This window comes from Dendrobates tinctorius, unplaced genomic scaffold (genome assembly GCF_039654945.1).
Source record: "Dendrobates tinctorius isolate UK_male_01 unplaced genomic scaffold, ASM3965494v1 ptg000013l, whole genome shotgun sequence".
NCBI classification, from domain to species: Eukaryota; Metazoa; Chordata; class Amphibia; order Anura; family Dendrobatidae; genus Dendrobates; species Dendrobates tinctorius.
In genome coordinates this window covers 779,739-805,927 of record NW_027361681.1, presented here as the reverse complement: position 1 = coordinate 805,927, position 26,189 = coordinate 779,739, and the positions used below count along the sequence as shown (strand labels likewise).

The 26,189-nt window shown below is 48.5% G+C and overlaps 1 protein-coding gene across 5 annotated transcripts in view; it reads left to right on the top strand.

Moving 5' to 3' along the window:
- The window catches only part of LOC141067728 (uncharacterized), a 187,226-nt gene that overhangs the window by 147,166 nt on the left and 13,871 nt on the right, over positions 1-26,189 (top strand). For all 5 annotated transcript variants that reach the window (XM_073558188.1, XM_073558161.1, XM_073558198.1 and 2 more), the window contains 2 exons: positions 13,460-13,717; positions 13,844-14,059. In XM_073558188.1, coding sequence (XP_073414289.1) covers positions 13,460-13,717; positions 13,844-14,059 — 474 coding nt within the window. The remainder of the gene's footprint in view (positions 1-13,459; positions 13,718-13,843; positions 14,060-26,189) is intronic.

Genomic DNA, 26,189 nt, shown 5'->3' with positions numbered 1-26,189 from the left:
ACTGTGTACATTCATTACATTACTGATCCTGTACTGATCCTGAGTTACAATCTGCATTATACCACAGAGCTGCACTCACTATCCTGCTGGTGCAGTCACTGTGTAAATACATTACATTACTGATCCTGTACTGATCCTGAGTTACATCCTGTATTATATTCCAGAGCTGCACTCACTATTCTGCTGGTGCAGTCACTGTGTGCATACATTACATTACTGATCCTGTACCGATCCTGAGTTACATCCTGTATTATACTCCAGAGCTGCACTCACTATTCTGCTGGTGGAGTCACTGTGTACATACATTACATTACTGATCCTGAGTTACATCCTGTATTATACTCCAGAGCTGCACTCACTATTCTGCTGGTGCAGTCACTGTGTACATACATTACTGATCCTGTACTGATCCTGAGTTACCTCCTGTATTATACCCCAGAGCTGCACTCACTATTCTACTGGCGCAGTCACTGTGTACATACATTACTTATCCTGTACTGGTCCTGAGTTATATCCTGTATTATACTCCAGAGCTGCACTCACTATTCTGCTGGTGCAGTCACTGTGTACATACATTACATTACTGATCCTGAGTTACATCCTGTATTATACCCCAGAGCTGCACTCACTATTCTACTGGCGCAGTCACTGTGTACATACATTACTTATCCTGTACTGATCCTAAGTCACATCCTGTATTATACCCCAGAGCTGCACTCACTATTCTGCTGGTGCAGTCACTGTGTACATACATTACTGATCCTGTACTGATCCTGAGTTACATCCTGTATTATACCGCAGAGCTGCACTCACTATTCTGCTGGTGCAGTCACTGTGTACATACATTACTGATCCTGTACTGATCCTGAGTTACATCCTGTATTATACTCCAGAGCTGCACTCACTATTCTGCTGGTGCAGTCACTGTGTACATGCATTACATTACTGATCCTGTACTGATCCTGAGTTACATCTTGTATTATACTGCAGAGTTGCACTCACTATTCTGCTGGTGCAGTCACTGTGTACATACATTACTGATCCTGTACTGATCCTGAGTTACAACCTGTATTATACTCCAGAGCTGCACTCACTATTCTGCTGGTGCAGTCACTGTGTACATACATTACATTACTGATCCTGTAGTGATACTGAGTTACATCCTGTATTATACTCCAGAGCTGCACTCACTATTCTGCTGGTGCAGTCACTGTGTACATACATTACATTACTGATCCTGTAGTGATACTGAGTTACATCCTGTATTATACTCCAGAGCTGCACTCACTATTCTGCTGGTGCAGTCACTGTGTACATACATTACTGATCCTGTACTGATCCTGAGTCACATCCTGTATTATACTCCAGAGCTACACTCCCTATTCTGCTGGTACAGTCACTGTGTACCTACATTACATTACTGATCCTGAGTTACATCGTGTATTATACTCCAGAGCTGCACTCAGTATTCTGCTGGTGCAGTCACTGTGTACGTACATTACATTACTTATGCTGTACTGATCCTTAGTTACATCCTGTATTATACTCCAGAGCTGCACTCACTATTCTGCTGGTGCAGTCACTGTGTACATGCATTACATTACTGATCCTGTACTGATCTTGAGTTACAGTTGTGGCCAAAAGTATTGACACCACTGCAATTCTGTCAGATAATACTCAGTTTCTTCCTGAAAATGATTGCAAACACAAATTCTTTGGTATTATTATCTTCATTTAATTTGTCTTAAATGAAAAAACACAAAAGAGAATGAAGTAAAACATTGATCATTTCACACAAAACTCCAAAAATGGGGCAGACAAAAGTATTGGCAACCTCAGCCTAATACTTGGTTGCGCAACCTTTAGCCAAAATAAATGCGACCAACCGCTTCCGGTAACCATCAATGAGTTTCTTACAATGCTCTGCTGGAATTTTAGACCATTCTTCTTTGGCAAACTGCTCCAGGTCCCTGATATTTGAAGGGTGCCTTCTCCAAACTGCCATTTTTAGATCTCTCCACAGGTGTTCAATGGGATTCAGGTCTGGACTCATTGCTGGCCACCTTAGAAGTCTCCAGTGCTTTCTCTCAAACCATTTTCTAGTGCTTTTTGAAGTGTGTTTTGGGTCATTGTCCTACTGGAAGACCCATGACCTCTGAGGGAGACCCAGCTTTCTCACACTGGGCACTACATTATGCTGCAAAATTTGTTGGTAGTCTTCTGACTTCATAATGCCATACACACGGTCAAGCAGTCCAGTGCCAGAGGCAGCAAAGCAACCCTAAAACATCAGAGAACCTCCGCCATGTTTGACTGTAGGGACCGTGTTCTTTTCTTTCTCTCCTGTAAACTCTATGTAGATGCCTTTGCCCAAAAAGCTCTACTTTTGTCTCATCTGACCAGAGAACATTCTTCCAAAACATTTTAGGCTTTTTCAGGTAAGTTTTGGCAAACTCCAGCCTGGCTTTTTTATGACTCGGGGTAAGTAGTGGCGTCTTCCTGGGTCTCCTACCATACAGTCCCTTTTCATTCAGACACCGACGGATAGTATGGGTTGACACTGTTGTACCCTCGGACTGCAGGGCAGCTTGAACTTGTTTGGATGTTAGTCGAGGTTCTTTATCCAACATCCGCACAATCTTGCGTTGAAATCTCTTGTCAATTTTTCTTTTCCGTCCACATCTAGGGAGGTTAGCCACAGTGCCGTGGGCTTTAAACTTCTTGATGACACTGCGCATGGTAGACACAGGAACATTCAGGTCTTTGGAGATGGACTTGTAGCCTTGAGATTGCTCATGCTTCCTCACAATTTGGTTTCTCAAGTCCTCAGACAGTTCTTTGGTCTTCTTTCTTTTCTCCATGCTCAATGTGGTACACACAAGGACACAGGACAGAGGTTGAGTCAACTTTAATCCATGTCAACTGGCTGCAGGTGTGATTTACTTATTGCCAAAACCTGTTAGGTGCCACAGGTAAGTTACAGGTGCTGTTAATTACACAAATTAGAGAAGCATCACATGATTTTTCGAACAGTGCCAATACTTTTGTCCACCCTCTTTTTTATGTTTGGTGTGGAATTATATCCAATTTGGCTTTAGGACAATTCTTTTTGTGTTTTTTTCATTTAAGACAAATTAAATGAAGATAATAATACCAAAGAATTTGTGTTTGCGATCATTTTCAGGAAGAAACTGAGTATTATCTGACAGAATTGCAGGGGTGTCAATACTTTTGACCACAACTGTACATCCTGTATTATACTCCAGAGCTGCACTCACTATTCTGCTGGTGTAGTCACTGTGTACATACATTACTGATTCTGTACTGATCCTGAGTTACATCCTGTATTATACCCCAGAGCTGCACTCACTATTCTGCTGGTACAGTCACTGTGTACCTACATTACTGATCCTGAGTTACATCCTGTAGATCTTTTATTATAAAAATGAAAAACATAACAATAATAACAGGAATATCAGCCAGAAAATAATCTGCATACTGAACACTGGTCCAGCCGCTCATTCTCTCCTGTCACACATATTATACGTATATACAGAATAGTAACTAATATTAACCCCTTCACGACCTTTGACGCCACATAGGCGTCATGAAAAGTCGTGCCAAAATGACCCATGACACCTATGTGGCGTCATGACTTTAAAGCCCCCCTGCGGGACGGGTGACCTAGGTCACTGAAAGGTCACCCGACCCGCAGATACAGGGGGCTTTGTTCTTCACCACAGGGGGCGTGGCTTCGCCCCCACGTGGCTACGATCGCTCTGATTGGCTGTTAAAAGTGAAACAGCCAATCAGAGCGATAGTAATATTTCATCAATGAAAATTGAAGAAATATTACAATCCAGCCATGGCCGATGCTGCAGTAGGATCGGACATGGCTGGAGACCGTGATCCGACCCCCCCCCATCGACTAACGGGGCCGATCGGCCCCCGATACCGACCGCCGTCATCATCGGCTCCCCTCCCCCTTCTCTGGGCTCCCCTTCTCTGGGGCCCTCACCCCCCTCCAGTACCTCCGATGTCCCTTTCCGCCTCCCGGTGTCCCGCGGTCCTGCTTCATGGGAGCCGCCATCTTGGAAAATGGCGGGCGTATGCGCATTGCGCCCGCCGGCTGCAATTTCCCTTCATTCATTTTGATCACTGTGATAAACTCTCACAGTGATCAAAATAGAATGAAAAGTAAATAAACCCCCCGTTTATCACCCCCATAGGCAGGATCAACTAATAAAATAAAGAAATTATTTTTAGTTTTATTTTTCCATTAGGGTTAGGGTTGGAATGAGGGTTAGGGTTGGAATGAGGGTTAGGGTTGGAAGAGGGTTAGGGTTAGGGTTGGAAATAGGGTTAGGGATGTGGTTAGGGGTGTGATGGGGTTAGGGTTGGAGTTAGAATTGAGGGGTTTCCACTGTTTAGGCCCATCAGGGGGTCTCCAAACGCGACATGGTGCAACCATTGATTCCAGCCAATTTTGCGTTCAAAAAGTCAAATGGTGCACCCTCCTATAAAATATAAAATTGCGCACTAAAAAATAATTTTTTGAGGAAAACTTTTGTGAAGCACTTGGGGGTTCAAAGTGCTCACTATGCATCTAGATAAGTTCCTTAGGGGGTCTAGTTTCTAAAATGGGGTTATTTGTGGGGGAGATCCAATGTTTAGACACACCAGGGGCCCTCCAAACACGACATGGTGTCCGCTAACAATTAGAGGTAATTTTCATTTCAAAAAGTCAAATGGTTCTCCTTCCCTTCTGAGCCCTGCCGTGCGCCCAAACAGCGGTTCCCCCCGCATATGGGGTATCGGTGTACTCAGAACACATTGCACAACAACTTTTGTGGTCCAATTTCTCCTGTTACCCTTGTGAAAATGAAAAATAGCGTGCTAAAAAATCATTTTTGAGGAAAAAAAAATTATTTTTTCTTTTCACTGCTCTGCGTTATAAACTTCTGTGAAGCACCTGGGGGCTCAAAGTGCTCACTACACATCTAGATAAGTTCCATAAGGGGTCTAGTTTTCAAAATGGTGTCAAGTGTGGGGGGTTTTCACTGTTTAGTCACACAGGGGCTCTCCAAACGCGACATGGTGTCCGATAACGATTGGAGCTAATTTTCCATTCAAAAAGTCAAATAGCGCTCCTTTACTTACGGACCCTGCCGTGCGCCCAACCAGTGGTTTATGACCACATATGAGGTATCTGTGCACTCAGGAGAAATTGCCCAACAAATTTTAGGATCCATTTTATCCTGTTGCCCATGTGAAAATGAAAAAATTGATGCTAAAAGAAAATTTTTGTTGTAAAAATTAAAATGTCCATTTATTTCTTTCCACGTTGCTTTAGTTCCTGCGAAACACCTGAAGGGTTAATAATCTTCTTGAATGTAGTTTTGAGTAGCTTGATAGGTGCAGTTTTTAGAATGGTGTCAATTTTGGGTATTTTCTGCCATATAGACCCCTCAAAGTGACTTCAAATGTGAAGTGGTACCTAAAAAAATGGTTTTGTAAATTTTGTTGTAAAAATGAGAATTCACGGGTCAACTATTAACACTTATAACTTCGTAACAAAAAAAAAATTGTTTCCAAAATTGTGCTGATGTAAAGTAGACCTGTGGGATATGTTATTTAGTATCCACGTTGTGTCACATAACTCTCTGGTTTAACAGAATAAAAATTCAAAATTTGAAAATTGCGAAATTTTCTAAATTTTTACCAAATTTCTGATTTTTTCACAAATAAACACAAAAATTATCGACCTAAATTTACCACTAACTTGAAGCCCAATATGTCACGAAAAAACAATCTCAGAATCGCTAGGATCTGTTGAAGCGTTCCTGAGTTATTACCTCATAAAGGGACACTGGTCAGAATTGCAAAAAATGGCCAGGTCATTAAGGTCAAAATAGGCTGGGTCATGAAGGGGTTAAGTACTAACACCTTCTGGTCCGGTCACCAACAAACTAATAACAAAATAAAATAAAGAATAGCAAACAAAAACTATATACATACTTTTTTTTAATTTTTAAATAAAATAACCACAAACTATATAAATATATACAAGACTAAACTAAACACCCCACACACAAGCCCACCATTCCCAACCCCCGTATTGACCTGAGAGCTGGTCCTGCGTCTCATGCCTCAGTCCATGTCCAACGTCCATAGGCCAGATCAGGCAGTGCCAGTGTTTCCCCAAACACTCCAGTGTCCCATAGTCCCACAAGATAAACCCACCTCCCCCCTTTTCCCACCACCCAACCTAACACCTACACCTGAATCTATATCCCTATATACAATATATACAGAAATAAACACTACAACACCCACAAATCACAAAGCCCAGGTTCAGCGCCTGCAGCCCTACATCACTGTATACCGATCACAAAACAAAATTGTACAGTGTCAGCGGCAGCCCACCACCAGGAAAGGAGATGACCACACTAAAAGAAAAGCCCCTCCAGAGGAGTGCGGCCCTACGTGTGCCCAGTCTCTCATACTCCAGAGAGCGCACCTTCACCAGGTCACCGAGTATGGTCCTAAACACATCGTCCACTTGGAGGATTTTCCGTTGCGTTGATACTAAGCACCGTGCGTTCCACGTGTGATACCTAACCACTGTGCTGACTAGAAACAATGTGCAGCGGTCCCGGCCACCAAGGTCTCTGAATGCTCCATAGGCCCACTCCGCATAGGAGAGACCGGCCAGCCGAGACCAGCCAATGGAGGCGCCCACCCTGTTGTACACCTTTGTGTTAAAGGGACAATGAAGCAGGAAATGGTCCATGCTTGCCAGCACGGTACCACAATGCTCCAGAGGACAGTTCCTGTCCTCAGAGCTCCTACATTTCAGATTGTCCCTCACACACAGTTTCCCATGGAAGCAGCGCCATGCCAAGTCCCAAAACTTTGAGGGGATCCTGATAGAATTCAAAAGATGCAAACCCACCCCAAGGTCCCGACTTGGGCAATCCCTGAGCACCAGAGGCCTCTGGAAATTGGTCAACAGAACCCTATTGTCAAGGAGTTTCCTTGGCAGAGACCTGATCTCCCATATTCCCAGACCCCACCAGCGAATTACTTTCAGAACCAAGGTAGCGTAAGCCGGAAGATGTCCATGCAGTGTGCGAAGATCCTTCACTTGCCCTCCTGTCTCCCATTCCTGGAAGAAAGGCTGAAACCATCCCCTACAGGAGAATACCCACAGAGGAGCCCTCTCTTTCCAGAGGTTTGCAATATTGATCTTAATGAAGGTATCCACAAGGAATACCACAGGGTTGACCATACCCAACCCTCCTAGTCTCTTCGTACGGTAAGTAACCTCCCTCTTGCCAGGTTCAGTCTATTCCCCCATAACAGTTGGAAGAACAAACTGTAGACCCGAGTCCAGAGAGACTCCGGCAAGATGCACACACTGCCCAGATAAATCAGTAAAGGGAGCAGGTAAGTTTTGATCAGGTTTACCCTTTCCCTGAGGGTCAAAGACCAACCCTTCCATTGGGTCACCTTCTGAGTGGCAATCTCTAGCCTGCTGTCCCAATTTTGTTTGGGGTAATCCCCCTGGCCAAATTCGATGCCAAGGACTTTTGCAGAGACTTTGGGTCCTGGAAGGGTGTCCGGGAGATCAAAACCAGGATCTCCTCCTCCCAGCCAGAGACTCTCACACTTATCCCGGTTGATCTTGGACCCGGATGCCTCCGAGTAGCGATCTACCTCTGACATCAGCCACCCTGCCTCCTCGTGAGAGGAAACAAAAACAGTGACATCATCGGCATACGCCACCACCCTCAGAGTGGCTTCCGGTGCTGCCTGGTCCATCCCGATCCCGGCCAAGGTCCACGCTCCACCCTCCTAAGAAGTGGGTCAATCGCAAACACGTACAGCAGCGGGCTCAAGGGACAACCCTGGCGAACACCAGATCCAATCTCAAAAGAGCTGCCAATCCAACCGTTCACAAGCGGGAAACTCTCTGCCCCCCCATACAAGGTTTTAAGCCAATCAACAAACCCCCCCGGCAGGCCATATCTCAGAAGGACAGACCAGAGGTACTCATGATTAACCCGATCAAATGCTTTTGCCTGGTCCAGTGACAGCATGTACCACTTCCAGTGTCCAGCCCTACCCTGCTCCACCGCCTCCCGGATACCGAGCACAGCACTAAATGTGCTGCGACCTGGAACAGAGCAATGCTGGGCCTCCGAAAGGAGTCGGGGTGCAAATTTCACCAGCCGATTAAACAGCATCTTTGCAAGAACCTTCCTGTCTGCATTGAGAAGCGCTATGGGACGCCAATTCTCAATGCACGATGGGTCCTTACCCTTTGACAAGATGATAAGGGCAGACCTCCTCATGGACTTTGGCAGAGTGCCCGAGGAAAGACACTCATTGAATACCTCAGTCAAGAGGGGAACTAAAGCGTCCTTAAAGGTCTTATAAAACTCAGATGTTAAGCCATCTGGATTTTTTTTGGGCAAGCCCTTCAATCGCCAACTTAACTTCCTCTTCCCTGATCATCTGTCAAAACGTCGAGAGGGGTCTACCCCTGGTTCGGGAACGGCTTCAGCCAGAAAAGCCGACATCTTATCCCAATCAAGATCCCTCTTCCCCAAGAACCTCGCCACCCTTTTCTTGAACATCTCCCACCACTCTAACTTACTACTACAAAGATCCAGTAAAGGTACCTGGCTCTGAAGAAAATCCTGAAAGGACTGTCTTATATCTGCTTCTTCCAAGAGAGATGAATTGAGCCTCCAAAAGCCTTTTCCCATCCGGAGGGTCTCTGTAACATTCAGAGAAAACAAAATTAAACAGTGGTCGGAGAACTCCACCTCAACAACAGACACTGCTGAAGAGACAGCTTCCTCCTTTAAATAAAACCTATCTAAAGGTATTCTGGACCTACAGTTACCTCTATGATAGGTGAACCCCTCGTGGTCTGGGGTGTGCCGAATGTGGACATCCACCAGGCAAGCCTCACTAGCTATACAATTAAGGGCGACGCTATCATAAGTCAGCTTGTCTCTGGAACATCCTCTATCTCGGGGCCTCGTGACAGTATTGAAGTCCGCTCCAAAGACAACCTGCCGACTTGTAAAAAGGTAGGGCTTGATCCTCATAAAAAGACACTTCCGGTCCCATTTAGATTGGTGACCATAGATGTTAATAAGCCGGAGCTCTTGTCCCTTCATGAGGACATCTAAGATCAGGCACCTCCCCATTTCTAACTCAATAACCCGTCGGCATTCGACCGGTGCAGTAAAAAGGACCGCCACTCTGCTATACGGCTTGGCCGCAAGAGACCAATAGGAGGGCCCGAGTCTCCACTCCCTCTTGGCTTTGAACACATCTGCCATGTTTGGCAGTCTGGTCTCTTGCAAAAAGAAAATGTCAGCTTCAACACGGCTGAGAAAATCAAAGGCCGCAAATCTGGCTGTATTTGACTTTATGCTGGCGACATTAATGGACGCCAGCGTCAACGGAGTGGGTACCACCATCATTGGTGATTGAGTTAGATGGCTTTCTTCTTCCCACTCCCCTTATCCTCTGCCTCAGAGGAGGAATCCTTCCCCCTCTTTAATGACACAGAGGTGTCCATTCCCACTTGATTTTTCTTTTTGTCGTCCTCGTCTCTGGACTCTGGGCCAGTCCCTCCCTCCAGGGACCTTACATTCCCAGAAGAAGGAGACTCGGCACCCCCTGTAAGCTCCACTGAAGCTGGAACCTCACCCTCAGCTTCCTCCTCAGAGGAAGAGATGTTCTCAAGGGCTTGGAACCGGTTAGAAAGACCAACCAGAGGGGAGTCAGTTTTTCCTTCCTTAGGTACCTTGGTCAGAGCGGGAGAAGATGTTTTATCTCCCTTCTTTCTCCTTTTTGGTGCCGAGCTTACGCTTGTTCTCTAGCCACTGCCTATTATCCTCATCCATACTTTCATAATGGGAGGATTCGGAGGCAGTGGCAGTTTCCTCCCTGTGGATCCTCCTGACCTCCTCATCCAACTCATCATCCCTCAGGGCCTCAGAAGCAAGACTGGCATTCAGGACAGGGGTCACCGCAGTAGCCCGGAGCTCGCCCAGCTCCCCCTCCTGTCTGCACTTGTCTAGACGCCTCAGCTGGGCAGGTGTCTTTTTATTGCTTTTTCTCCTTGGCCCCTCAGCTCCCTCACCCCTGCTAGTCCCTTCCTCAGCAGAATCAGCCTCACGGCTTTAACCCACCGGGGTCACGACTGCATTAGCGAAGGAGCGAGGACAACGGCTGTATGGGTGACCTAAGTCACAACACAGGTGGCACCTAATCTCCACACAAGATGCAGCAAGATGGCCGATATCCCCACACAATGCACATTTCTGCACAGTGCAGTTTTCACTGAAGTGTGTGGGGTCGCCTCACTTGTGACAGAGCTTCAGCTGCCCCTGGTAGAAGACCTGGATACGATCTCTACCCAGGAAGGCAGATGATGGAATGTGGGCAACCGTACCACCTGAACGCTTAAGTTTTACCATAAACATCCAGGCCCCTGACCAGATACCATACTCATCTCGGTTTTTCTTTGGCATTTCCACCACTTCTCCATATCTGCCAAGCCACGTCATGATGTCATAACAAAGCGCCTCGTTACAAGTCATCACGGTCACTTTCTTGACTTGATTTTGGTGAGACACCGCCTGGATGGCAAAGTCTCGCCAGCCGGGCTCATTTTTTGCCAACTCATAATTCGACCAGAAGAGCTCAAGCCCCTCTGGCCGAACAAAGCTAACATCAAACTCAGGCGTGGAATAGGGATGTATCAAGGCGTAGATGTCAATAGCCTTGAAGCCCATCTTCAGCAGGAGCTCCACAACCTTAGACCTTGGAGGACACGCATCACTGCCCCTCCACCGAAGACGGACCACAGTCCTACGCACACTACCTTGCCCGGCTGTCGGAAGGGATCACACTGTATTTCCCCCATTTTGCTCTCGGAAGGCCCCGAGGCCATGCCTCTCTATCCAGAAGGATAGATCAACCTCTCGACCCTCTACCGTTTGTGATCTCTCCCCCTTCTTTAGAGCCTCCAGGAGACGCCGCTGCAACATGCTGTCCCCAGAGCCCGGAGACGAGGAGGACGCCCTATTTCCCCCGGAGGTGACAGCGGCATAACTACTAACGGGTACTTCCACCACCGGGGGGGGGGGGCAACCGGACCAGGAACCACATCAACACCAACAGTATCACTATTACCCACCTCCATAACACCCTCACTCTCCACCAAACCAGCAACCACACCACTAGACAAAGATTTCCTCATCCACACCTCCAACCACATTCACTCCTGTTGGACCAGTGACAACAGGGGGTGGCATTCTGACCTCCGCATCATCAGGCGCAAGGGGCTAAGTCTCCTCCACAGAACTGGAGGAGACCTCACCCCCGGACTTACGGGTGCCCTCCGCATCATCAGTTGGTAAGTTTCTTTGCTTCATTAGGCGCCGCTGTTCCTTTGCCGCTGTGAGGCGCCGCTGATCCTTTACATCAGGATCTTGCTGACCAGCAGCGCCAATGCAGAACAGGATCTTGGGAGGATCGGAACGCCCAGCCCCAACAGCCCCCCTCACACTGCGGCCGCTTTCCATTTTTCATGGACGCTTCTCAACTAAGTGATCAGCGGCAACAGCATTCAGGGGCGCCGAGGCTACTGGAGCTGCCCCTGACACTGGGCCGCTCCCCCCTCCCACTGAGGAGCGCACCACAGCTTCGTGGCCTAACCGTATACCCGCCGCCGGCCGCCCTCACTATCCAGCCTCTCGGCTGATGCACCTGCTGCTACGTCCCCGCTACTACAGGCAGAGATGGAGCTCTGCGCCTCACTACCGTGCTCTGTACTCTCCCCGCGCCTTTGCACCAGATCCACAGCAGAACCCGGGCTGGGCTGGGCAACGGGGCTTATGCAGCGAGCTGACCCTGCAGCTGACTCAGGGGGTACAGGGAGGTGGGCATATACAAAACTCACTGCTTCCTGGAGCTTCGGCTTGTTCTTCTTTACCTTTTTCTTCTGGTCCCCAGGTGACTCCTCTGGTAAATCCTCACCAAGATGGAAGTTCTGAAGGCACACTGGGGACTCCAGGAGCTTGATCTCCGCAATTAGAGCCCCTCCCTGGCCGCTGTTGTCACTGTCCTCCCCAGAGCCAGCAGAACTGCGACCAGATGCCAATGTCACCTGTCCAGCAGGGAGCTCGCTGCACGTGGCCTGCGGGTGACTTTGCAGGTTGCCAGGTGGGACTTTCTGCTGGTCATCATCATCATCCATCTGCCTTTGCTCTCTGTTATCAGCCATTTCTCTATATCTGTCCTCATTTATTAGTTTTTCTTTAAATGGTCCACTCTTCTCTCTTAGGAATGCTTTCCTCACCTCCAGCTCATTAATATCCAGCTTTATTTGCTTTACATCCGCTTGGAGTTGGGTCTTCCTGGGTCTGGAGGCACCTGCAGCTTTGGCGCTTGTGCAGCGCAGCTCCTCCCGGAGCCTCCTGATGGTCTTACTCATCTCTTCATGCTCACAGAGGTGGCTCATGACCCGGAAGGCATAGGTGGACACAGACTCTTTTGGTTTCTGCAGCCCCCAACTTTCCTCAGCGAGGTCGTCCTTTCCTCCGTGAGCACTCAGCTTTCCTCCGGAAGGACCGCCATCTTGCACGCTGCTAGCAGGATTCTCCTTCATGTTGGAAGCCTTACGGCTTCTCTGGTTCTGTGCAGACCTGGGGGGAGTAGGAGCCACATTGCTGCGACTCCTGGTGGAGTATCTCACCCCCGAGTCCTCTGATGTTCAGGCCGGTTGCTGGTTTCTTCTGTTCCCCCGCGGCCTGGATTGGGAAACAGAAGCCTGAGACTTGGCTCCTTCACTCATCCCAGGAAACCCACTCCTCCCTGGGTAAGAGAGAGAGCAGGTCCCTGGGTGGAGAGGTGTTGATTCTCTGGAGTTCAGGAGCACACAGCAGGATCAGTGTCGACCGCACCCACAATTAGCACAATGAGCAGCAGCTGAACAGAGCTGCACTCACTATTCTGCTGGTGGTGTCACTGTGTACATACATTACATTACTTATCCTGTACTGATCCTGAGTTACATCCTGTATTATACCCCATAGCTGCACTCACTATTCTGCTGGTGCAGTCACTGTGTACATACATTATATTACTGATCCCGAGTTACGTCCTGTATTTTACCCCAGAGCTGCACTCACTATTCTGCTGGTGCAGTCACAGTGTACATACATTACACTATTTACATTACTAAAGCCAAAGCCCAGTATACATTTTACCAGATTAAGCTCTATGTAGATATTGAACAAAGGTGTAAGGTGATTGCATCTGTAGAGTATATCATTCTGGCTCAAATTGTAATGAAGGGGTGGTCATATGTGAACCTGCCTCGTCTTCATTGAACCTCCTGAAGTAGTCAAACTGTTTTCCGTTCCAGGTCACTTTACACAGGTAGTTTGGAAGGACTCCAGAGAAGTTGGCATTGCCAAAGCTGTGGATGGCAAAGGGATGGTGATAGCAGTTGCACAATACAGTCCAGCTGGCAATATCACCAACCCTGGGTACTTTCAGAAGAACGTGCTGCCCAAGGGAACCCCCATGACTGAATCGACAACAAGTCCTAGTGACCGCGGGACGTCATCCACCACATATTACCCATCCACACGCGGGGGAGACTCTTCATTGTCCTCTACAGGTAACATCTCAAGACATTGACCCTAAAGGAATGCATCCAGAGTGTCATATTCTGGGAATGTATTGAGTGAGGAAAACTGCCCAATACTCCTACACCTATTAACCGACTTTGTGCTTCATTTTTCAGTGGACTCAAGGACATTTGCGCAGGAATTCCTGAAGGCGAACAACTCATACCGCTCACAACATGGAGCCAGACCCCTGCAGCTGAACTCCCGGATTAGCCAAGATGCCCAAAAGTGGGCAGAGCATCTCTTAACCTTAAAAACACTGAAGCACAGTGACACCTCCTGCGGAGAGAATATTTGGGCTAAAACGGGAAGTCCATCCATTACTGTGACAGGTCAGTTAAATATTCCCTCCTTAAAGGGAAAGAGTAAGTTTGCATTTTATAATCGCAGCCTTTTGGACTGAGTATCTTAAGTTTTCAAACTTTTCTCCTAATTGCTTTCATAATTGATCCTATCATGTACTATATAATTGTCTAATTCTGTCTGTCTGTCTGTAATGGAAATTCTGCCTTGCTGATTGGTCGCGGCAGTTAGGCCGTGACCAATCAGCGACAGTTGCTTAGTCATCGCGGCAACACGGCTGCATTGCTTATTGTACAGGCACATTACAGCCGTTAAAGGCATCACTGCTGCGTCGCTCATTACACAGGCACAGTCCTGTACATATTCTGGAGTACAATACATTAGGTAACAGCAGAAAAGTGACTGCAGCTCTGGGTGTAACTGGAGTACAATACATTAGGTAACAGCAGAAAAGTGACTGCAGCTTTGGGTGTAACTGGAGTACAATACATTAGGTAAGATCTGAACAGTGACTGCAGCTCTGGCTGTAACAGGAGCATAATACATTAGGTAAGAGCAGAACAGTGACTGCAGATCTGGGTGTAACTGGAGTACAATACATTAGGTAACAGCAGAACAGTGACTGCAGATCTGGGTGTAACTGGAGTACACTACATTAGGTAACAGCAGAACAGTGACTGCAGCTCTGGGTGTAACTGGAGTACAATACATTAGGTAACAGCAGAACAGTGACTGCAGATCTGGGTGTAACTGGAGTACACTACATTAGGTAAGAGCAGAATGGTGACTGCAGCTCTGGGTGTAACTTGCGTACAATACATTAGGTAAGAGCAGAACAGTGCAGCTCTGGATGTAACTTGCGTACAATACATTAGGTAAGAGCAGAACGGTGACTGCAGCTCTGGGTGTAACTGGATTACAATCCATTAGGTAAAAGCAGAACAGTGACTGCAGCTCTGGGAGTAACTGGAGTACAATACATTAGATAACAGCAGAACAGTGACAGCAGCTCTGGGTGTAACGAGTACAATACATTAGGTAACAGCAGAACAGTGACTGCAGCTCTGGGTGTAACTGGAGTACAATACATTAGGTAACAGCAGAACAGTGACTGCAGATCTGGGTGTAACTGGAGAACACTACATTAGGTAACAGCAGAACAGTGACTGCAGCTCTGGGTGTAACAGGAGGACATTAGGTAAGAGCAGAATGGTGACTGCAGCTCTGGGTGTAACTTGCGTACAATACATTATGTAAGAGCAGAACAGTGCAGCTCTGGATGTAACTTGCGTACAATACATTAGGTAAAAGCAGAACAGTGACTGCAGCTCTGGGTGTAACTGGAGTACAATACATTAGATAACAGCAGAACAGTTACAGCAGCTCTGGGTGTAACTGGAGTATAATACATTAGATAACAGCAGAACAGTGACTGCAGCTCTGGCTGTGACTGGAGTACAATACATTAGGTAACAACAGAACAGTGACAGCAGCTCCGGGTGTAACAGGAGTATAATACACTAGATGGTGGCCCGATTCTATCGCATTGGGTAGTTTAGAGTCTCTGTTAAAATAAAAAATAGTTATATACTCACCTTCCGACGGCCCCCGGACTCTGTCCCGCCTCTCACCACGCGCCCGGCATCTTCCGGACCCAGTAATGATTAGCGAGAAGGGCCGGAGATGATGTCACTCTTGCGAGAGCGCGACGTCATCAGCGGTGTTTCGCACAAAGCATTACTGGGACCGGAAGATGCCGGGAGCGTGGTGAGAGGAGGGACAGAGTCCGGGGGCCGTCGGAAGGTGAGTATATCACTATTTTTTATTTTAACAGAGACTCTAGAATACCCGATGCGATAGAATTGGGCCACCATCTAGTCTTCCAGATATACATTCAGAGTTGAACAAAGTTGTATCACATCAAATGTCATTACAACTTCAATGACAGAGAATTTGCATGATAAGACTGTAAATCATCCCCAGTCTAGTTCTCGTTTGCCTTCTAATGGACATAAGTGGAATTGCAACCCCCTCTGAATGCTCCTAGTGTACACAATAAAATAAAAAATGCCTTCTTACCACTTGGACTGATGACACTCCTCCATTCTGAGCACTGTGTCTACCAGCAATCTCATGACATTGTTTATGTGACATAAAGCGCTGCAGACTATCAGAGGACGTTGATGAACTGCAGCCTTTGTATTATGGTTTAATAACAGGTTGCTCTTGTACCATAAACAATGTCATGACATCTGCGCTGGTCCTGAAGTAAGTACGCTTGTATTTTATTCAACACACTGGGGACATGACAAGTGGGTATTCGTGATCCCAGCGTTCTCGCTCCTCACCCATCTTGTACCACAATTGCCCGACCTCTGATCGGCCTCCCCAAACCCATCGCCGTACCACGTAAATTTATCACTAGACATTGTATTGGATAAAATGGCCACAGCAGCCTTTTATTAATATAAAGTATAACAATTTTAACAACAAATACCAAAATAGGGGTAGGGGCTATCATCGAGGTCACAAACTGTATCAGCCTCGGATCAATATCCTACAAAACTTGCCACCCCCGGCCAAATCTTGTCTCCAGCCGATAAGCACCAGCTCAGAGACCTTAAGAGACTCGCCCGGCCAAACTCTGCCGTAACTGGCCACGGCTCCCATATTAACTTGTCGGTATCACATACCGTTACATTGCATGTGATCCACCGAAGGGGGAGTCCAGGACCTTTGTGATCCCTCCCCCTCCAATCCGCCATTTCTAGCACCACCAACCTCGAGGACCTCCCCCCACCACGCCGCGCTGCCATGACGAAAGTGCATATAACTTGGTTAAACACAGACTTTTTTTTTTTTTAAACCTCTTCTTCCCCTAAACACTAACAACTTAACTGACCAGTATAACAATTAACAAAGGGGCGGGTGGGTGGGAGCTTGATATCTCTGCTATGGGGCACCTAAAATGGTTGCCCTAGCCATGTGACCCTCCTCTTTATAGTGCTCCCCCTCCCTTCTCCCTTCCATAATCCCTCCTACCACCCCTTAGCCCTATCCCTTTGCACGCACATACTCAAACAATTAATCCTAGCCGACCCAGTCCTATACACTTGCTCTCCCACTTTTTGTCCCCTCAACCTTGTCATGATGGCCTCCCTTCTAAAGGCCTGTGGCCCCAGTACGGCCTCACTCAACCACTTTATAGTGAAACACCTGTCACATCCCAAATGCTATTAACCCTACAAATATGGGGTTAATTTGAACTTTATTGGTCACAGAGCGCGGCCAGTGCGGCTTCAGTCACCTCTCAATACATAGCCTCCGGCCGGCACCGACGACCGGCTCAGCAGTGCATCAGCACAGAGCCGGCTGTCAGTCAGTGCTGGAGCATGGTTACAGCTGCTGCTCACTATGTACAGAGCCAGCTGTCAGTCAGTGCCGGAGCATGGTTACAGCTGCTGCTCACTATATACTGACTGAAGGCGCACCTCTATGGCAAACTCAGTGTAATAAAGTTAGGCAGCAGGGCATCTTTACAATGTGATTAACCTGCAGGTTAAACCCATATCTACAGGTTAATAGCGTTTTTTGCATGACGAATTCCCTTTAAAATTGTTGTTCACTACTGAGACAACTCCTTCTGAATCTCTGTTTCCCCAGTATAATAATATCACCTGTAGTCACCATCAGTGCTTGTAACATTCCAGCGGTGGCGGCACTGGCCCTCCCGGGTATCATGAGACGTTGTTATGTCACGTAATCCCTGCGGACAATCAGCGCTGGCTTTGCTCTCCTCTCCTACGGACAAATCAGACATCCAGAGGAAGTAAGGGCTGTGGCTGCCATTTGACTTCCTCCGGATATCAATTATGTCAGTAGGAGAGGAGAATAAAACCAGCGCTGATTGGCCAGAGAGATCACATGACATAACAATGTCACACGATCCCAGGGACAACCAGTGCCGACAACACTGGAAGACCCCCGTACCGTACCGGAGGTGACTATAGGGGATATTATTGTACTCCATGAAACATACAGATGAGAAAGGGTTGTCTGCAACCCCTTTAAGGCAAGACAAAAGCTAATATGGCCCTGATTCATCAAGACCATTTTTGTTAATTCAGGGCTTGATGAAGATATATGCTAGAATGAGAGGCGCTGAACTTATTACACCTCTTATGCATGCTGGATAAGTGTACACATACAAGTAACACGAAGTAACACACAGACACTACAGATACTTCACACATGAGTAGTTACAAACAGACAATACAGATACTTCACACACAAGTAACACACAGACACTACAGATACTTCACACACAAGAAACACGCAGACACTACAAATACTTCACACACAAGTAACACACACTACAGATACTTCACACACAAGTAACACACACACTACAGATACTTCACACACAAGAAACACACACAGACACTACAGATACTTCACACACAAGAAACACACACAGACACTACAGATACTTCACACACAAGAAACACACAGACACTACAGATACTTCACACACAAGAAACAGAGAGACAGTACAGATAGTTCACACACAAGTAACACACACAGACACTACAGATACTTCACACACAAGTAACACACACACACTACGGGTACTTCACACACAAGCAACACACAGAGACACTACAGATACTTCACACACAAGTAACACACACAGACACTACATATACTTAACACACAAGAAACAGAGAGACAGTACAGATAGTTCACACACAAGTAACACACACAGACACTACAGATACTTCACACACAAGTAACACACACACACTACGGGTACTTCACACACAAGCAACACACAGAGACACTACAGATACTTCACACACAAGAAACACACACAGACACTACATATTCTTCACACACAAGAAAAACACACTTCACACACAAGAAACACACACAGACACTACAGATACTTCACACACAAGAAACACATACAGACACTACAGATACTTCACACACAAGTAATACACAGGCACTACAGATACTTCACACACAAGAAACACACAGACACTACAGATACTTCACACACAAGTAACATGCACTACAGATACTTCACACACAAGACACACACAGACACTACAGATACTTCACACACAAGAAACACACAGACACTACAGATACTTCACACACAAGAAACGCACACACTACAGATAGTACACACACAGACACTACAGATACTTCACACACAAGAAACACACACAGACACTACAGATACTTCACACACAAGAAACACGCAGACACTACAGATACTTCACACACAAGTAACACACACACTACAGATACTTCACACACAAGTAACACACACACTACAGATACTTCACACACAAGAAACACACACAGACACTACAGATACTTCACACACAAGAAACACACACAGACACTACAGATACTTCACACACAAGAAACACACAGACACTACAGATACTTCACACACAAGAAACAGAGAGACAGTACAGATAGTTCACACACAAGTAACACACACAGACACTACAGATACTTCACACACAAGTAACACACACACACTACGGGTACTTCACACACAAGCAACACACAGAGACACTACAGATACTTCACACACAAGTAACACACACAGACACTACATATACTTCACACACAAGAAACAGAGAGACAGTACAGATAGTTCACACACAAGTAACACACACAGACACTACAGATACTTCACACACAAGTAACACACACACTACGGGTACTTCACACACAAGCAACACACAGAGACACTACAGATACTTCACACACAAGAAACACACACAGACACTACATATTCTTCACACACAAGAAAAACACACTTCACACACAAGAAACACACACAGACACTACAGATACTTCACACACAAGAAACACATACAGACACTACAGATACTTCACACACAAGTAATACACAGGCACTACAGATACTTCACACACAAGAAACACACAGACACTACAGATACTTCACACACAAGTAACATGCACTACAGATACTTCACACACAAGACACACACAGACACTACAGATACTTCACACACAAGAAACACACAGACACTACAGATACTTCACACACAAGAAACGCACACACTACAGATAGTACACACACAGAGACACTACAGATACTTCACACACAAGAAACACACAGAGACACTACAGATACTTCACACACAAGAAACACACACAGACACTACAGATACTTCACACACAAGAAACACACACAGACACAACAGATACTTCACACACAAGTAATACACAGGCACAACAGATACTTCACACACAAGTAACACACACTACAGATACTTCACACACAAGTAACACACAGAAACTACAGATACTTCACACACAGACACTACAGGTACTTCTGTTAGGGCTGGCGGAACGCACCAAATTATAAAATAATAGTAGGTGCGTTCGCAGCCCGGGGTCCACAATGCAGAGGTGGTACACAGCTGCTAAGTAATGGCGGAAGAATTAAGCGGTGTGAAACCAGTCACACGTGGGTTACGTCACCCAATGTGAACAGGGCGAACTCTGTTACTGCACAGAGCCGCACCACCGCTGAAAGTAGATGCCGGAGCCTGCTAACTCACAGAGCTCGGCCAAAAGAACGCACAGTGTACGGCCACAGAACTCCACCCCAAGGACACGGGGTTAGAATCCTTCTAGGCCCACTGAACGCGCTGGCTATGGAGCACGTGCACTGAGGCGTGCCGAGTCCCTGGTGAGGCCAGATGCCTGACTCAACCTCAGACCTACCTACGCCTAAGCCTGGGCGCTAGCAGGCTAGGCTGCACAACACATGCGTACCAAGGGTAGGGGTTTCTTAATGAGTCTTTCACCAGAAACATTCATACGTGCATACATCACTCACTCCACATAGTCTTTAAATACAGTCTATACTAGCGCATGGGCGAGCGGCCATGCGAACCTTTTATAGCCACGGGCATCCGGGACCTTCCTGGCTTCTCGGATGGGCCAATCCGAACACGAGCAGGACCTGAGGACGTGACCCTCGATCTCCAATGGGAGATCACTCTACGGGCATGCTCAGTGGCCCGACATGAGGACTTAGTCCCTGGAGAATCTCGCTGCTGAGCAGCATGCATTGTCATAGCTGTGCCAGAGGTGGCAGCAGCAAGCAAACCCATGGAGTTGGCCTGGGCAGAGCGCCGGGACCGACAAATCTGCTGAGCAGGCTCCACTGCGGCCGAAGAAGAATGGGAGACCGCTGGGTGCAAGGCTCTGGATTCCTGCTGTGCAGTGGCAGGAACCCGATGCCTAATATTACCCCCCCCTCCTAGGGCCCCCTCCCCTCTGAGCCTTGCTACGCTCAAATGCCGCAATGAGGAGCGGAGCGTGAATGTTCTCCACTGGCTCCCAGGTCCGAGCCTCTGGACCATGACCCTTCCAATCCACCAAATAAAACTTTTGCCCCGCATCACCTTGCATCCCATGATGGCATTGACCTCAAACTCGTCCGAAGACAAGTCTAATGTCACGGCAGATGACTCGGAGAATCGGGACAAGTGAACAGGCTTAAGGAGGGACACGTGGAATGTATCAGAGATAGCCAAGTGTGCTGGAAGGGCCAGACGGTAGACCACAGAGCTGATCTGCTCGAGGACTTTAAAGGGGCCAATGTAGCACGGTGCGAACTTAGCAGACTCTACCCGCAGCCTGATGTTTCGGGCAGAGAGCCACACCAAGTCGCAAGGGGCAAAAGTTGGAGCAGGTTGCCGGTGTGCATCAGCGGAGGTCCTCATTCTCTCCTTGGAAGCCCGGATAGCATCCTGGGTGCGATCCCAAATGTCGCGTGCCTCCACTGCCCAGTCTGCCACCCTGGAGTCAGTGGATGATACGGGCATGGGCACAGGGACACGCGGATGCTGGCCGTAATTTAGGAGGAATGGGGTCTGACCGGTGGAGTCGGCCACAGCATTGTTCAAAGCGAACTCTGCCCACGGCAGCAAGGATGACCAGTCGTCCTGCCTGGCCGAGACAAAATGTCGAAGATATGTGATCAGGGTCTGGTTGGCTTTCTCTACCAACCCGTTCGTCTCGGGATGATATGCCGAGGAGAGATTCAGCTCAATGCTGAGCAGGGAACAAAGCTCTCTCCAAAACCGGGACGCAAACTGAGGACCCCGGTCACTGACAATCTTGTCCGGCATGCCGTGCAGACGGAAAACGTGCTTAATGAACAACACTGCCAGGCCCGCGCAGAAGGTAACCGGGAGAGAGGTACCAGGTGCACCATCTTAGAGAAATGGTCGGTGACAACCCAAATGACCGTGCTGCCACTGGACTTGGGTAGCCCCACCACAAAATCCATACCGACCATCTCCCAGGGCCTGTCCGCTACTGCCAGAGGAAAAAGAAGCCCAGCTGGCCGCTGCCGAGAGGACCTATTCTGGGCGCAAGAGACGCACGCCTGAATATAGTCCCTGACGTCTCGGGCCATATGCGGCCACCAGTACGTCCTCGCCAGAAGCTCAGAGGTCCCTTTTATCCCGAAATGTCCACCCACCCTGGACGAATGAGCCCAAGAGAAGACCTCCGGTCGCAGACTGGCAGGGACAAATGTCTTGCCCGGAGGTACTGACTCAAGGGCAACCGGAGCCACAGTCCTCAGGCTCTCGGATGGGACGATGAGCCGAGGCTCCTCCTCCTCCGATGACACCACGGAGCGGGAGAGAGCATCGGCCTGGACGTTCTTCTCCCCAGAGAGAAAATGGATGGTGAAGTGGAACCGGGAAAAGAACAAAGACCATCTGGGCTGGCGAGAATTTAGCCGCTGGGCTGTTTGTAAATACACCAAGTTTTTGTGGTCGGTGAACAACTGGAAAGGATGGCGAGCCCCCTCCAGGAGGTGTCTCCACTCCGAGAAGGCCAACTTCATCGCTAGCAACTCCCTGTCCCCGATGGCATAATTCCTCTCCGCCGGTGTGAAGGTCTTGGAGAAAAAGAAGCATGGGTGCTTCCGACCTTGCGTGTCCTTCTGAAACAGGACCGCTCCAGCACCGACGGAAGAAGAATCCACTTCCAGAATGAAGGGCTTATCTACATCGGGGCGATGTAGAATGGGAGCGCTAGCGAAATGGGACTTAATGGAGGAGAAGGCCTTGGAGACCGGTTCCGACCACAACTTGGGGTTTGCACCCTTCTTGGTGAGGGCTACCAAGGGTGCTACCAAAGTCGAGAAGTGGGGGATGAATTGTCGATAGTAATTTATGAACCCCATAAAGCGCTGCACCGCTTTGAGAGAATGAGGTTCCTGCCAATCCATCACCGCCTGTAGCTTGGCAGGATCCATGGCCAACCCCCGGGCGGAGATATAGCCCAGGAAAGGCAAGGACTCCTGCTCAAACACACACTTCTCCAACTTGGCATAGAGGGAGTTTGCCCGCAGGCGATCGAAAACTTTGCAAACATCTCTCCGGTGGGAGTCAATATCTGGTGAGTAGATGAGAATATCATCCAGATAGACTACAACCGAGGTGGTAAGCATATCCTGGAAGATATCGTTCACAAAGTCTTGGAAGACGGCCGGGGCATTACAGAGGCCGAAGGGCATCACCAGGTATTCATAGTGCCCATCCCTGGTGTTAAATGCCGTCTTCCATTCGTCCCCATCACGGATGCGAATCAGGTTGTAAGCCCCCTGCAGATCAAGTTTGTTAAACACTCTCGCTTCCCGTAGCCTATCAAACAGCTCTGATATCAGGGGCAGAGGATACTTATTCTTAACGGAGATGGCGTTAAGACCCCTGTAATCAATGCAAGGACATAGTTCCCCACTCTTCTTCTGGACGAAGAAGAATCCCGCCCCCGCTGGTGACACTGACTTCCTAATGAATCCTTTTGCCAGATTCTCCCTGAATTATTGAGACATGGCCTCTGTCTCTGGGAGATAGGGGATAGACTCGACCCCGGGGAGGCTCAGCACCAGGCAAGAGGTCAATAGGACAGTCATAGGGGCAATGCGGTGGAAGGGTCTCCGCCGCCTTTTTGGAGAACACGTCCGCATACTGTCGATAGTGTTTGGGGAGCGAGGAGAGATCTGCGGGAACCTCGGTGGAGGCAACCTGAACGCACTCCCTCAGACATCTACCCTCACGATTTACTCCACCCAATAATCCTCCCTGAGGACCACTCTATATAGGGGGAGTGGTACCGCAACCATGGGACCCCTAGAAGTACTTGGTCAATACCCTCGGGCATGACGAGGAGGGAAATCGTCTCCTGATGAGATGGAGCCGCTGAGAGTAACAAGGGGGCGGTCTGGTGGGTTATCTGTGAGGGTAGAGTGGCGCCGTTCACCACTCTGACGGTGACTGGTGTAGACATCATAATCAGAGGCATAGTGTGCCGTTGAGCGAAGGCTGACGACATAAAATTGCCCTCTGCCCCGGAATCCACGCAAACCTCCACCGCCAGAGTGGAAGAATCAACCTCAAGTGTCCCCTTAAAGGACAGCTTGGAGGAAAACGACGCTGATTCTAGTGCGCCGCCTCCTACGGCCACTAGGCGCAAGCGTTCTCCCAGCTGCTGTGGGCACCGTTTGGCAAGGTGACCGGACTGCCGGCAAACATGACAGCTCACAGGAGCTCGAGCGGGCCGGGGCCTGGATCCCTCACGGGAAGCCCCCTGACGCTCGGACGCCCGATCGGAAGATTCCAGAGGTCTAGCAAAGCTAGGTGCCAACCTAAACCTCTGCCTACACTGGCCCGCTCCAACCTTCGCTCGGCGAAGTGAAGATCAATACGGGTGGAGACAGTGATAAGCTCCTCCAGTGTAGCGGGAATCTCCCTGGTGGCCAGAGCGTCCTTCACATGGCCAGCCAAACCTCTCCAGAAAGCTGGAATGAGGACCTTATCTGGCCACTCTAACTCTGAGGCCAGCTTCCGGAACTGGATGGCAAAGTGGCTGACCATGGACGAGCCCTGTGATAGTGCCAGCAGCCGGAGCGCGGTGTCATGGGTGACTCGTGACCCCAGGAAGACCTGCTTCAGAGTGTCCAAGAACCGCGAGACACTCTGCACCACATGATCACCACGCTCCCACAGCGGTGTGGCCCACTCCAAAGCCCTGCCCGACAAGAGGGAAATAATAAATCCCACTTTAGCCCGCTCAGAGGGGAATCGTGCGGCCAGCAACTCCAGCTGTATAGAGCACTGGCTTACGAAACACCTACAATAAGCACTATCACCCGAGAACTTCTCGGGCAGCGGGAGGTGGGACAAAGTCGGGGCAGAGATGGCTGTGGTCACACGGGAGACAGCCTCTGTGGCTGCCTGAACAGCGACCGCAGTAACATCCGCAGCTGAGGCTGAACGCTCGAGAGCTGCCAACCTGCCCTGCAGCTGCCGGATGTACTGCAGCAGTTGCTGTTCATCCGCCATTACTAGCCAGACCCTGGCGCTAGTATAATGTTAGGGCTGGCGGAACGCACCAAATTATAAAATAGTAGGTGCGTTTGCAGCCCGGGGTCCACCGTGCAGAGGTGGTTCACTGCTGCTGAGTAATGGCGGAAGAATTAAGCGGTGTGAAACCAGTCACACGTGGGTTACGTCACCCAATGTGAACAGGGCGAACTCTGTTACTGCACAGAGCCGCACCACCACTGAAAGTAGATGCCGGAACCTGTTAACTCACAGAGCTCGGCCAAAAGAGCGCACAGTGTACGGCCACAGAACTCTACCCCAAGGACACAGGGTTAGAGTCCTTCTAGGTGTCAGGATCCTGTCAGCGCCGGCGTGCAGCCTCCGCTGAGCAGGGACTCACCCGCACTGTAGGGGGCCCGGGGTCAGGTACAGCCGGAAAGTACAGATACACAGGACCTGTGGACGCTGAAGTTTAGCAAGCAGTCACAGGACCTACAGTCATGTGACTGCAAGGGGGCGGGGCTTAGCATCCTGCTGTCAGAGATGGCAGGACACTATACAGAAATACTCAGTCAGGCAAAACGGAGGTCATACACAGAGATATCAGTAAAGTACCAGGGATGAGACAGAACGGATAGTCAGGGCCAAGCAGAAGTCAAAACCAAACAGACATAGAAGGTACCAAGCAGAATCCAAAGCAATATCCAGAGAACAGACCGAGTCGTACACAGAGAATCAAGCAACCAGAACACCG